Below are 15,864 nucleotides of genomic sequence, written 5' to 3' on the forward strand. Positions count from 1 at the left end.
ATATGTTTTAAATGTAATTTTTTAGGATGGTATGTTAAATATAAAGAATATTCTTTGTTGAATCACGATGAAGATACCAGCTTTTTAAGTCACTTCAGATTACTAAATATCCTAATGTCATTACTAATCTTTCTCAAGTGTTCAAAAAATTATTATATTTCTTGAAAGAATCAAGTTTATTATTTAGCTATTATTACTCAATTTTAGCTTAAGTTTATTATTGGGCATGTTCACTGAAAATTATTTAATTTGTAGTTAAATTTTATATCACCCTTTATATTTCAACTACATGAACAGTTCATCAAGGAAATTTATAGTATTTATCATGGAATCTGTTTTAACCAGCTAAAATTCAAACCCTGTGCTAATAATTAAGCAAGCTATAATATTTTATAGCAGGAAATATTGTTAAATTATTATAAAGACAAGAAGGAATGACAGTACTTTCAATGTATGCTAATTGCTCATAATCTCTGAAATTACACCTTAACTTCTAAAATGAGAGCAGAAATTGGTTTAAAAAAACACAATGTCTGTAATGTTAACTCTGTTACTGAATAACATAATTTTTAGTCTTTGTTAGGAAAAGAGAATATTTTTATTTAAAGAAACCTTTAAATTTATGCATAAGCTATGGCTCTAATAATACATACAGTTTCCTTAATTTGATAACAAATACTGTGTATGGTGTTAAATAAGCACAACTAAAGTAACTTTGAATTAATTGAAAATTATTAGGAACCCTATTCCTTAACTACTTTTTTCTTTTTCACAAGGGCTCAAAGCAGCTAATTCAGTATTTACAACTGACAATATGAAGAATGCATCTGATCCATCATCTCCCTAGCTATCTGAACCATAAACTGCAGGATATTCTTGCAACACATGATTTTAAGACATTAAGGAGTTAAAACCGGAGAACAGAGGTCTACATGACTGCTGGGATTATAACACATCAACAGTAATAATCCTAAGAAGATGCCATATAAAATAGCCACAAAATGAAAAACAATTTCACTGAAAAACCCTGAAAACAAAATGGTGAGCATTTTTAAAGGAGAATTTTATACTATAACATTACCAAAATCGTGGAGCCACCAGTTCTTGAAGAAACAATGAAACATGGATTGCCAAAAGAAATGACATATATTACCAGCAAGCTAATGAAGCTTTACCAAGTATTTTTCTGCACTAAATATTCAGATATTCATATCAATTAATATTACTAAAGATTTTTCCATCTGAGTTTTATGACCAATTATGTGTCCTCTTCTAATGAAAACAAACCAAATTAAATAGCAGATGGTTTTTATCAAGAGAACATGGACTGGACTTACAAAGCAAGTTATGTGACCAAGAAATCATTTCAAAGTAATGAGGACTGCTATAGAAACAGATTTACATTTGTAACAAAAGGATGTCTAAAAACATTTTAGAAGCTAGAAACTTTATATTTCCTTTTTGTTTTCACATGTTCTGGAAAATAAAGAAACATCATCATAAACTCTCTCAAAGGGAAACATAACGCCTATCATTTGAGGAAGTTTCTCTCGGTTGTGACTTTTTAAGGTAAAACAAACACAAGTATTTTGTACTGGTCTTTAGAAATCCATCAGCTAACTAAATCTTACAATTCATGCAGTTGAAGTACTGAAGAGAAAAATGAAAGAATTCCTACAAGACATGAAATAAAACACAGCTACTTCACTGTTGTCAGGTAAAAAAAAATCATGTCCAAATTTGTCAATGACATCATGTTATCATATTGTGGAAAACTGCTATAGTGAGCCAAAAGGCCCATAAGGCAACAACAAACAGGTAGGTCAGAAGATGCATGCAGCCCACATCACTGTTTAACATTTACAAGAGAAAAGAATCTTGATCTACAGTTCAATGCATTTCCCTCAGTTACTGTCTAAAATTGACACTTCTAACTGCTGTGACAAAGATCTGATGTTTTAACCTGTCAGTTCAGAAAATCTGGCACACTTTAAAATTTCTCATTTTTATAGGATTTCAATGCTAAGACTTTCACTTACTCAAATATATGCCTTTAGTAATACTTTATATCAAGCTCAAAAGAAATTAATAATGTTATCAGCATGTGTGTTTCTGAAACACTACCTCTAAAATAATATGCATAAATAAAACTGTATTCTAAAACTTGTCAAAGGTTACAAGTGAAAGGCTAACATAAGTTCTGAAAATTGTTAGCTTTTATAATTTGTTATGATTTTGCAGGCAAAATGCTGTACTTGAAATGTGAAATATAGTTGGTTGTATCATTTATATTTTAATACATGAATTACTGACATTTTAGCCCAGCAAATCAGACATTATTTTTATACATTACTCTAAACTTCGATATTAAAACATAAATATGCATGAATTAGCAAGAGTTGCTTTTTTTTTTATTTTCCTCAAAATGATATATACTGGGTGATTTATACAAAAGGTTTCATAGGGAATGTGTAAATTTAATAGATTCCTCAGAAAATGGGCTTCAGATACTCCTTTTTCCCTAAAATTTCATTTTTTGTTTAAAAACATTCTGCTTAATAAAATCAATTAATATATGCTTTTAAACTATCGCAAAAATGCCTATTTCTTAAGTGACATTAAATTTCCATTTTCTCCTTCTACATGATATGAAAGGGTGTGGTCACAAAATAAATCATTCATTCATAAGCGTGATTAGTGCTCTTTTACCAAGGTTTGTGGTATTTTATTTCAAAATACTGTCTTTTTTCTTCCAATTTTTGCTCGTTGTAAAGTTCAGTGAGCACTTTCACTGTAAAATATGAAATATTTATCATTTTCCTACTTCGGTGGGAAAAAACTCCAGATATCCCCAAGCACACCGTAGACTTCTGAATATGCATGTCAATCAGGGACAAGGACAAAGTGATTTAAAACAAACTAGGGCTCTATGCCATTTATCACTTTAAATGAACATTTGTCCTGTTCATTTAAAATCTCATGGGGATAATTACACTACACTAATTGTGCCACAACATGTTAAAACAGTGTTTATTTTCCACCTACTCACAACATTTAAAATGAAATCTTAAAACACTGGGCTAAAATTACTTTTGCATACTGAGTAGTTTTATTATACAAAAATACACTGTATCTTAAATAATAACTTTGAAAAACCCTAATAAGGAAAACCTTTTTAGTTTATTAAATAATTTCAAACCATATAGAAGCAATCCCCAATAGTTATTTCTTCAAATGGGCCAATTTCCTTTTACATCAAAACAATGTAACCTTGGTATTTCTACATTTTCCATTAACAGTTTATAAATTTAAAAATTAAACTAAATACAAAATAAAATTTTTTTTCACAATGAACACAGGTTTTGTACGTCATTTAAATTGCTGAATATCAAATAGTTTATTCTATTTCACTTTCTAGGGAAAAAACAGCTGCTCCAAAAGAATGTGTTTTTCTCCCATTCTGGAAATCAACATGCAGTCTGAATCTAACATTACAGTGCGAGATGACATTGATGACATCAACACCAATATGTACCAACCACTATCATATCCATTAAGCTTTCAAGTGTCTCTCACCGGATTTCTTATGTTAGAAATTGTGTTGGGACTTGGCAGCAACCTCACCGTATTAGTACTTTACTGCATGAAATCCAACTTAATCAACTCTGTCAGTAACATTATTACAATGAATCTTCATGTACTTGATGTAATCATTTGTGTGGGATGTATTCCTCTAACTATAGTTATCCTTCTGCTTTCACTGGAGAGTAACACTGCTCTCATCTGCTGTTTCCATGAGGCCTGTGTATCTTTTGCAAGTGTCTCAACAGCAATCAACGTTTTTGCTATCACTCTGGACAGATACGACATCTCTGTAAAGCCTGCAAACCGAATTCTGACAATGGGCAGAGCTGCAATGCTAATGATATCCATTTGGATTTTTTCTTTTTTCTCTTTCCTGATTCCCTTTATTGAGGTAAATTTTTTCAGCCTTCAAAGTGGAAATACATGGGAAAACAAGACACTTTTGTGTGTCAGCACAAATGAATACTACACTGAACTGGGAATGTATTATCACCTGCTAGTACAGATTCCAATATTCTTTTTCACTGTCATAGTGATGTTAATCACATACAGCAAAATACTTCAGGCTCTCAATATTCGAATAGGCACAAGATTCTCAGCAGGGCAGAAGAAGAAAGCAAGAAAGAAAAAGACAATTTCTCTAACCACACAACATGAGACTACAGACATGTCACAAGGCAGTGGTGGGAGAAATGTAGTCTTTGGTGTTAGAACTTCAGTGTCTGTCATAATTGCTCTCCGGCGAGCTATGAAACGACACCGTGAACGACGAGAAAGGCAAAAAAGAGTCTTCAAAATGTCTTTATTGATTATTTCTACATTTCTTCTCTGCTGGACACCAATTTCTGTTTTAAACACCACCATTTTATGTTTAGGCCCAAGTGACCTTTTAGTAAAATTAAGGTTGTGTTTTCTAGTCATGGGTTATGGAACAACTATATTTCACCCTCTATTATATGCATTTACTAGACAAAAATTTCAAAAAGTCTTAAAAAGTAAAATGAAAAAGCGAGTTGTTTCCATAGTAGAAGCTGATCCCATGCCTAATAACGCTGTAATACACAACTCTTGGATAGATCCTAAAAGAAACAAAAAAATCACCTTTGAAGATAGTGAAATAAGAGAAAAATGTTTAGTACCTCAGGTTGTCACAGACTAGGGAAAGTCTAAGTTTCACCAAACCCACATTCAAAATTTTTAAATTGTAAAAAATGAATTACTGCCAAATATAAGAAAAACAATTTAAGTATAGGTTATGTTGTAAACTTTCAATGTAAATGTCAAGATTAGATTAGGTCATATATATTCAATTTCTTCATTACTTAATGTATTTGTTGCATGGCAGTTTGTTAATATCATGTGTATATTTTGTCAATATTATGTCCATCAGAAGATATTCATGTAAGTCATATTTTCTAAAGAATAAATACATAGCCTTAAAACACTGTATAACTTTAAAATATAACTGACACAGGTATCCTTGCATTTTTTTATAAAGTGTATTGTTTCTAAGCCACAAACTATAGATATATTTATATGTTAATAACTGGAATAGCATTTTAATGTAGAAACCAAAATTGTGGGTTCCAAACAATCAAAACAACCCAGGATTTTCTATACTGCTATATTCTGTTTTCTAACATAGTCTACTTGTTATAATGTTTGATGCATCAAAAATAATGACCTATATATGAAACTTTATCCTTTTTGGAATGTAGGAAATTGCAGGATTTATCAGGATTTTAAAATCCAAGAAGCAAAAAACAACTCTCTATATGTACATCAAGACAGGGAAACTTTTGAAATTCAAGTTTATTATGAAGAAAAGTTTGATTTTTTAAGATCAAGGGCACTATGCCTATAATATACAAAAGAACTGACAATAAAAAGAAGGAAGAAAACCAAAGCTTCTTTCTTCCTTCCTCACTTTGGTTGAGTTAAACAAAATGCTCTGGTTTAATACAGGATACAGGCAAAAACCAGTACATTAAAATAAACTGACATCCTAACTTTATATTCAAGTTGGACTTTTTGTATAACAGAAATTAACTACTAAAATCTGAATTCTAGGAACGGGGTGGGGAAAGGCTTTATGTCATTATAGAAAAATCACCTGCTTATAATTTTAGATACATAGCAACTTTAGAGTAATACCATTTATACAATGTTCCTACACTATCAGAGCTCCCAAGTGTTTCAAAATACCCTAGTTCAACTCTGAAAATCATTAAAGTGGCAATAAATCTTGCGAATGTTTTTTACTTTACAACACATAAACTTAAAGCATTTGCCTCCAATCCTCAATTCATATTAGAAAACTATGAAATTACTAATCCCAACTATAGATACCAGGTTTGAGAATCTTACATCAAACAAGGATTTTCCAATCGTTATAATCTAATAATCTATCAGTAAGTGCTAATTATCACTGTATATGAAAACTAGCAATAAGTTATTTAAAGCAGGCAAATACTTGCTACCTTGTAATTGGTTAACTGGACAATTCTTAATTCTGTTTTTTCATACTGTATTCACTAAATCAAGTAGCAACTCATTTTTAAATAAAAAAATTTTGTCAATTCAATAACAATCTTTCATTGAAAGAAACTGTTTTCATCATGTGGTCTTCTATAATTAAAAATTAAATGTTGGACTGTTAAGAAAAAAAACAGTAATACACCACTTTTGTGTAAATAAATGAAATTCACCCAATCTAGTTTACTGAACTATCTTATACCCTGGGAAATGAGCACCATGCAATAGCTTGAATTCACTGAGATTACATGAGAAATTTAATAGTGATATATTTCTGATAATAATTTTGACATAATGTCAAATCTTAGCAAAGCAACAGTTTCCTTCTGCCTTACTTTGTACTCTTTAATAGAATTGAAGAAATGTCTCAATTTGACAATATGAAGCATAAACAAGTGGGACTAATATTTTGAAACTCTAAAGAGATATCAGGATTTCATAAAGACATCAAGAAAATTTTTGTTAGATAAGTATATCTAGCACAGAGTATCTTCTAACATACTCCTTAAAATTTTTAAACTAATTTTATACTTGGATTTCTGGGCATAAATATTTTAATATCAAGTTTTTAAGTGAAAATCAGATTATTTTAAAAGTTTTCATACTAAGAAAAACCCTTTGTTTTAAATATTTTTCATCTTCAAGTCTATAAACATGCCAAAAAACTCAGTTAAAAACCATTTTTCTAATAAATCTGTCTAAACTGTCTTATTGCCTTCTTGTTCTCTGTAATAAGAAAACTAACAAAATAAGAAATAAACAGCAAATATAATAATGTTTCCCTCTAAACTATTACTGTTTCTACACTTGACATAAGAACAACTAACAAGCATTTCTGCCCACCTGTAGTGATCTTTCAGATATATAGAAGTGTACCCAATGATCTATAATCAAGAATATTCACATTTACCAGATAACCTCTGATAGCTTGTTAGTGTTAAATAATATGTAAATTGTAAACTAAAATAACATTTATGTTAAAACTTCAGTTTTTAAAAACAACTCACAAATATGCTTGCAATAGCTGACCTCAGCTTAAAAGGAAAGGATGAAAAGCTTAGACAACCTTTTTTTAAATGCTTATTCAATGAAAAGGTGAATTATTTTTATTCTTCTTACAATGGCTCTTAACATAACATGTAAGTTTTTTACTTTACTGCAAATAATTTTACTTTTAAAAGCATTAATGCAAATTTTTCATGTTAGAATGAAGTTTTAAATGCAAAAGCAATAAAGGTAACAATAAATTCAATATGGGATCTTCTTAAAATCTTTATTTTTTAACCCTCTTGCCACAAATCACATTCACAGATATCAATTTCTATACAGCTAACTGTGTTAGTTCTTAAAAACTATAGAAACAACTATTATTTTAAAACTAACTAAAGAATAATGCTCAACAAGATATGGGACTACTGTTTTTTGTTTCCTAATTTAAGGTCATTGTTATTCTACCAACTTGTACCCAACAGATGTTCAAACATATTTAAAAAAAATTATTTACAATTATACTTTAATTAAAAATGCCATTCATAATAATTCTGTACTTCTCACTCATGATAAGTCAATTTTTAGGTATGTGGTCTGTTTTTTTAATCCCCCAAATAAAATTATAGCAAAATTCAGCTCTCTGGACATTAAAAAATCAAACTCCCGAGATTTCACTGAAATTAGACTTTAAATGAAAAACCTAAAAGTATAAGAAAGCAAGTGCTTTATTCGTAGGGCTTTCTTCAACACAGTAACTTCAAGACTACTTTCCAAAGCCAATAACTTTGGCTTTATTATATTTTATGACCATACATTCAAGTAAGCTTTGTAGTTCAATTAACATTTGAATCCTTACAAAGTAGAAGGCATTATGGAAGATACTTATATGGCAGAAACTTGTATTACCCTCAGAGCTTAAAAAATAGAATCAAGGTAGTAAAAAATATGAAAATACCTATAAAAAAAATCAGAATGGGGTATTTTAAAAGAGTCAAATTCTTAATAAGGAAAGAATTATGTTGGATTTAAGAACAGTATAAATAAAAGGATTGTCGAGGAAAGCTACTAAAGCATATTCTGGAAACAGAAAATACAGTTCTCTGTAGAAGAAAAGTAATACAGCAGTGAGAACTTATCTGGTAAGTTAAATTAGAACCAAAAGATGGAGGTCTTCAATGCCAGCAGAGAAATCTGAGCAGGGGAATAACGCAGTAGGAAGTGAGCTACAAAAAACAAACAACAAAAAAAAAGCAATATGTAGAAGAGCTGATGAAGACACAGCAATGGGAAAGTGAAAAACCAAACTGTTTGTTGGGTAAAACACAGAGGATAGGAAGCTCCTGCCATCACCCTGATAGGTAATGAAAGGCCTGGCAAAAAGTGCTGGCAGCTCTGCAAAGGAGCCTACACATGTGACAGGCAACATAAAGGCAGAATCAATGAAGTATCCAACTGACTAGAAAGAGACTGAAGAATTAAAAATGATGGCCATAAAAGGACCACAAGAAATGAGATTTCCTCAATGATCTAAGAACTTTTTAAACTCTGCTTTGAATAAAGCATTAATACATAGGTAACAAGAACAAAAACAAGAATTTCTGGCAAAGCAGAAAATTCAATTAAGTAAAATAAATAACATTATTCAAGAATGTTCTAGTTATTACGAATATTCAAAATGAAAACTCCAGTTCGATGTTTTGTATCATCTACTTTATATATTTCACATATTGGTTCATTGAGTTTTTCTATTAAACATTATTTTCTTCTTTGGTAATTTTTTCAATTATAAAAAATTTTAAACACTGGCAAAATTTGACATATACAAAGTAAAAATATATAAATATGATCCTTTGTGTCTTTCCTAATAATTTATTATAAATTATCCATCCAACTCATTATACACATATTACCTTCATTCTTTGTCAATGGCTACATAAAAATAATTTTTAAAAATTAAAAAAAATCATATAAGCAAAGTTTCTGAAAAACAATATTGATAAAATATCAAGTACTTAAGCTTTTTCATAATATAATTAAATAGCTTCAAATTACATTTCAAAAAGTAAGAAAGGTTAACTTAAATTGTGAAGCAGCTTAGTTTTCTAAATGAAAGTTAAAAGCAAGGGAAAAACACATAAAATAATCTATTTCTTTTCTTCACTTCCACTCTGTAAGATAAGAAATATAAAAACCAGAGAAAACTTTTGACAGTTACATCTTTACATTTCAGAGATAGATACCCATATATATATCCCTTCTGAATGACAGTTACCTATGGGACCGAAGTGAACTTAAAGAAAGCTAAACATGAGATTACGAATAATAAACGTTAGGGAAGAGAGAAGCTCAGATCCTATTATAAACAAGAAATACAAGGAGACAATTAAAATCAGAAAAACTAGGAAAAAGATCCAAAAACACTCAGAGATGCTTAACTCTTAGAGAAATACAAAGAAAACATATATTTACAGATTTGAGTTCACACAAAGACAATTAATTTGAAAACTTTTTCTAAAAAGCATTCAAAACAGTGAAAGAATTAAAATGCAGTCAACAAACTAGACAGAGCAGTAATATGATAACTTATATTACATTATAATAAGTAGAATGAAAGAACACTGTAACAATTCACAAACATCTGGAACGAAATAGTACTGATTTGTAGAAACAAATGGAACACTGGGCTCATCATTTATGCGAAAGCTATCACCTTCTAAAGAATACTCATTTTTGCGAGAAGAAAAAGATGAGCAAATTTAACACAGTAATATTTCTCCCCTGGCTCGTGATAAAATAACGTGTGAAAATAACCCTAAGTATCTCTACCCTTCCATTCACACTTTTCTTTTTTTAACAGACCTCTATACACTGTATCTATGGCTTTCAAGGATGACAGCTTTGTATTTACACCAACAAGTGGTAAAAAGTGCTGTCACTCCTGTCAGGGCCACCAATATTAACTTCATACCAGTATCAAACCCTGAAGTATCAAGAAAGATAGAAACAGAGAGCTGAGTTTGTGTAAGCAATTATTTAATGTCATATATTTCTGAGAGGCATTCAGCAAGGCAGACTACCCAAAACACGTCACCAACTTTTCAGGGAGAAAAGAAAAAGGAACAAGAGAAGATAATAAGGTTATGAGGAATCACTTTCTGCAGAGACAGTTTAGGGCATACAATACTAGTAAGTGATGCAAAATGAAAACATTAACATAAAATTTTTTTATGTTAATACTAATAAATCAGAGTTCAGGTCATATGAGACACAGACTGTAGGAATAAGAAATATATTAATATATGGAACTGACACATATACACAGCAGCCATTAATATTATACACAATCCCACATGTCATACTATTCATGGAATACTGATTGGCTAGAGAAGAAACAAAGATATGTATTTCACTCTAATATTGTTAGTACCTCACTCAGGGCAGGCTGAAATGTACAAAATCAAACTATATGTCTACACTTGAAGAATTTTCTTTCCAATTCTTAAAAACCTTCAGTCTTTCTTATGCTATTAAAGTTCTTCAAAGTATCACTTCTTAGAAATAACAAAATACTAGCAAATTGTAGCTACCTAACTTTATAAACTGTCTTTAACCCACATAATACAATAATAGTCTGTAATACTAATGTAACATTTCATAATGCTTCCCTAGAAAAAGTGACTGATAAATACCAATGGATGAGTAAATATTTGAGAAATTGAAAGGAACAACTTTTAAACTTATTAATCTTGTTTCAGTTTCAGTTCAGTTGCTCCATCATGTCCAACTCTTTGCAACCCCATGGACTGCGGCACGTCTCTTTGCAACCCCATGGACTGCAGCACGTCAGGCTTCCCTGTCCATCTTGTTTAGGAGAGAGTTTCTCAAAATATAGCCCCCTTTATCAGAATCTCCATGGTGTTTATCTGAATACTCCAATTTCAGGGCCCTATGGCTGCAGCCAATTAACAAGTTTTAATAAGTTCTCTTAGATGATTTGTGTGTTAAAGATTAAGAACCATTACTTTATATACTAGAAGATAAACTATCACAGCGACAGACACTCAAATAACTATTCAATGAAAAGATACAGAAGCAACTCTGAACTCAATTCAGGCCACAGTGCCGTCTTAAGGAAAAGAAAATTAAGCACACTTCATTTTACCTTATAAAATTCTTAGTTGGACCTATATACTGTTAGGGGAAACACACTGACTGAAACTGCGCACCCTGGCCAGGCACCATAGTAACCATTTGCATGAGTTGTTTTACGACAGGAGGTCCTGGTAAGGAACACGGAACTAATAAGCCACCACCAACCGGAAGAGTTCAGGAAAGGTCAAACGGAGACACCACATGTCTGACCACCTCCCAGAATCCTCTCTTGCATCCATCTTGGCTGAACAAGGCGTGTACCACCAGGAAGGACTCTTGAGTCAGAATGATTCGCTGAAGACAACCCAGAAACTAATCCCATCACCATGAAACCCTAGATTGTGGCAGAGCTGTTCTCCTGGATTCCCTTATCCTCCTACTGCTCTCCACCTGGGTGCCCTTTCCCAATAAAATCTCTTGCTTTGTTGGCACATGTGTCTCCTCGGACAATTCATTTCTCAGTGTTAGACAAGAGCAAAGTTTCTTGGAAGGGGTCCCTTTTCCCGCAACACTACTACAGTTCACCAGGACATCTATTTCCTTAAGAACTAAAATTTGGGAATTCGCTAGCGGATCAGTAGTAGGACTTTGTGCTCTCACTACTGTTGGTCCAGGTTCAATCCCTGGGGCAGGAACTAAAATCCTGCAAACCGTGCTGCATGACCAAGGGAAAAAAAATTTATTTTCTAAAAAGAAATTTTCTAGGCAACATGTGCATACGTGCTTAGTCACGTCCAACTCTTTGTGACCCGCTGGACTGTAGCCCACCAGACTTCTCTGCCTGTGGGATTTTTCAAGCAAAAATACTGGAGTGGGTTGCCATGTCATCCTCCAGAGGATTTTCCTTTAAAAATCATACACTCAGAAGATAAAATAATACCAACACAAAGAAGACACTGTAAAGTGTTACTTCATTCAGCCATTATACTGAGTTAATTACAAATTGCACAGTTACTGTCTGTCATAATGTTACCTTATTCTGATCAGAAGGTAAGCACTATTCTTGCATGTTTTTACTCATTTCAATACAAAATTTATTACTTCTAAAATAAGTTCACAAGGAAAATACTAAAAAATTCATTTTCTGTATCTTTGAACAGATGTCACACAAATTAGATAGATGATTTCAGTCAAATATTTTTCCTTTATTATTGAAATTTCTTTTGTTTATGCCATCAACACAATTTAGGAAACATCAGCTACTCTTTGGTAGCTTATGACAATGTTAATTTCCTATTTGGTTCTATAACAATTTAAGTAACACTGGTATTCAGTGTTATTTAAATACTTCTAAGACTGAGCGACTTTACTTTCACTTTTCACTTTCACACATTGGAGAAGGAAATGGCAACCCACTCCAGTGTTCTTGCCTGGAGAATCCCAGGGAAGGGGGAGTCAACGGGATCACACAGAGTCGGACACGACTGAAGTGACTTAGCAGCAGCAGCAAGAGTAGAACAAAAACTCTACTCTGGGAACATTTCTTATTAACCTTACACTAAGAATTCTTTCCAATAACACTGATATTATCTACTGCTATAATTCTTTTGCTTTTTAGCATTTTCAGTGAATCACAGAACTCCAGAGCAAGCTAGTATTACTGAAAATGGGCTGCTAATGAATACAATTTAAATATACAAAGAAAGTTCAGATGACTGAATATAGTGACCATACAGAAAACCATGTCCCAAAAAATACATTTCAGATAAACAATGACTTTGGTGCAGGATTTCCTGAAGTCTCTTAAGTCCCTTGAAATTGTGTGCAAAATTTAATAGGCATATGTATGCATGTGTTTCTCTGGAACAAATCTCTACAAACTCAAAAAGATTCTCACAAAAGCAAGTAACCCAAAACTAAAACTATTCTCAGGAAGTAAGAAAGGAAAATTGGTAAATATTATTTATATCCTATGTCATCCTAAGGAAAACACAAGACAAATTTTAAAACATCCAACTTTAGATACAATTAAATTAAATGAGAAAATAAAAATCAGAGCAAACAGAATGAAAAAACTTAAAATTAATCCTGGTATAAAATAAAAATGCAAAACACTAATCATTAAGTCTTTCATTCTTACAAGAGGTGCGTAAAAGTTGTTCCCTTTATTTTCCATTAGATCGGATAAGAGAGAAAAGGGGTCAGTTACTTAAATCAAATCCCATACAATTATACAGTGGAAGTGACAGATTCAAGGGATCAGATCTGATAGAGTGCCTGAAGAACTATGAAGGAAGGTTCCTGACACTGTATAGGAGGCAGTGATCAAAAGCATCCCCAAGAAAAAGAAATGCAAAAAGGCAAGAATAGTTCTCTGAGGAGACCTTCCAAACAGCTGAGAAAAGAAGAGAAGCTAAAGGCAACAGAGAAAAGGAAAGATACACCTATCTGTATGCAGAGTTCCAAAGAACAGCAAGGAGAGATAAGAAACCCTAAATGATTAATGCAAAGAACTAGAAGAAAACAACAGAATGGCAAAGACTAGAGATCTCTTCAAGAAAATTAGAGATACCAAGGGAACGTTTCCTGCTAAGATGGGCAAAATAAAGGACAGAAACGGTACAGACCTAACAAAAGCAGAAGATATTAAGAAGAGGTGACAAGAATACACAGAAGTACTATACAAAAAAGATCTTAATAACCCAGATAACCACGATGGTGTGATCACTCACCTAGAGCCAGACATCCTGAAGTGTGAAGTCAAGTGCACCTTAGGCAGTATCACTACGAACAAAGCTAGTGAAGGTGATGGAATTCCAGTTGAGCTATTACAAATCCTAAAAGATGATGCTGTGAAAGTGCTGCACTCAATATGCCAGCAAACTTGAAAAACTCAACAGTAGCCACAGGACCAGAAAAGGTCAGTTTTCATTCCAATCCCAAAGACAGTTCAAACTACCATACAATCGCACTCATTTCACACACTGGCAAAGTAACACTCAAAATTCACCAAGATAGGTTTCAACAGCACATGAACAAAACTCCCAGATGTTCAAGTTGGATTTAGAAAAGGCAGAGGAAACAGATATCAAATTGCCAATATACATTAGACCACAGAAAAAGCAAGACAGTTCCAGAAAAATATCTTCTGCTGCTTTATTGACTACACCAAAGCCTTTGATTATATGGATCACAATAAACTGTGGAAAATTCCTCAAGAGATGGGAATACCAGACACCTGACCTGCCTCCTGAGAAATATGTATGCAGGTCAAGAAGCAACAGTTAGAACCAGATATGGAACAATGGACGTATTGAGAAAGCATACGTCAAGGCTGCATATTGTCACCCTGCTTATTTAACTTATATGCAGAGTACATCATGCAAAATGCCAGGTTGGATGAAGCACAAGCTGGACTCAAGACTGCCAGGAGAAATATCAATAACCTCAGATATGCAGATGAAACCACCCTTATGGCACAAAGTGAAGAGGAACTCAAAAGCCTCTTGAGGAGAGTGAAAAGGTTGGCTTGAAGCTCAACATTCAGAAAACAAAGATCATGGCATCTGGTCCCATCACTTCATGGGAAATAGATGGAAAAACAGTGGAAACAGTGTCAGACTATTTTTTTGGGCTCCAAAATCACTGCAGATGCTGACTGCAGCCATGAAATTAAAAGACACTTACTCCTTGGAAGGAAAGTTATGACCAACCTTGATAGTATATTAAAAAGCAGAGACATTACTTTGCCAACAAAGGTCCATCTAGTCAGCTATGGTTTTTCCAGTAGTCATGAATGGATGTGAGAGTTGGACCTTAAAGAAAACTAAGAGCTGAAGAATTGATGTTTTTGAACTGCAATGTTGGAGAAGACTCTTGAGAGTCCCTTGGACTGCAAGGAGATCCAACCAGTCCATTCTAATGGAGATCAATCCTGGGTGTTCATTGATGCTGAAGCTGAAGCTCCAATACTTTGACCACCTGATGCGAAGAACTGACTCACTGGAAAAGACCCTGATGCTTGGAAAGACTGAAGGCAGGAGAAGGGGATGACAGAGGATGAGAGGTTGTATGGCATCACCGACTCGATGGACATGAGTTTGAGCAAGCCCTGGGAGTTGGTGATAGACAAGGAAGCCCGTAATGCTGCAGTCCACGGAGTCACAAAGAGTCAGACATGACTTGGTTACTGAACAATAACAACAATGAAGCCAATCAGACCAGTTGGAAGAGGGAGATGGCACTTCCAACTAATAAGAAAACAGATATTCTTTCAAACAAAAGCAAAACAAAAAGGCATCCCGGTAATTATGATGTACTTATTTCTTTCATCCTCACTTCCCTATGGCCAAAGATTCACTGATTAAGAGAAATGGAAAAACTGATTAACCTTCAGAAAAATCTTTCATAAATATTCTCTCTCATCAAAGTTCTAGAAAAACTCGGTGGCACAAAAATGGTTAACTGCAAAACGACAAACCAAAAGAGCCACCTGAGCTGAGGTAAAGACTAACATCAAGAGAATGACACTTAGCAGAGATGGCTGCTAGAAAATTTCAAAATGAAAAGTTAATAAACTGAATTTTCATCAACTAAGTTTAAGATAAATCTATTTTACCCAGAATTTCTAACCCTCATTAAAACATCTTGCCTATCGATCAT

At 32.9% G+C, this 15,864-nt stretch overlaps 2 protein-coding genes across 3 annotated transcripts in view; one reads left to right on the forward strand and one right to left on the reverse strand.

The window, feature by feature from the left end:
* The window catches only part of COG5 (component of oligomeric golgi complex 5), a 287,797-nt gene that overhangs the window by 205,245 nt on the left and 66,688 nt on the right, over positions 1 to 15,864 (reverse strand). The gene's annotated exons all lie outside the window — the stretch shown is intronic.
* On the forward strand, positions 1,680 to 4,744 carry GPR22 (G protein-coupled receptor 22). Of its 2 annotated transcripts, none has more exons than XM_088834299.1 (2): positions 1,680 to 1,732; positions 3,430 to 4,744. In XM_088834299.1, the coding sequence occupies exon 2, from the start codon at positions 3,443 to 3,445 to the stop codon at positions 4,742 to 4,744; it is 1,302 nt and encodes a 433-aa protein (XP_088690425.1). In that variant the 5' UTR covers positions 1,680 to 1,732; positions 3,430 to 3,442. The 2 variants fall into 2 exon arrangements, with proteins under 2 accessions (XP_088690425.1, XP_055276750.1); XM_055420775.2 differs by lacking the exon at positions 1,680 to 1,732 and adding an exon at positions 1,747 to 1,822 and having other exon boundaries at positions 3,419 to 4,744.

This window comes from Moschus berezovskii, chromosome 3 (assembly GCF_049115385.1).
Source record: "Moschus berezovskii isolate FMDL1 chromosome 3, NW_MosBer_1.0, whole genome shotgun sequence".
Taxonomy (NCBI): domain Eukaryota; kingdom Metazoa; phylum Chordata; class Mammalia; order Artiodactyla; family Moschidae; genus Moschus; species Moschus berezovskii.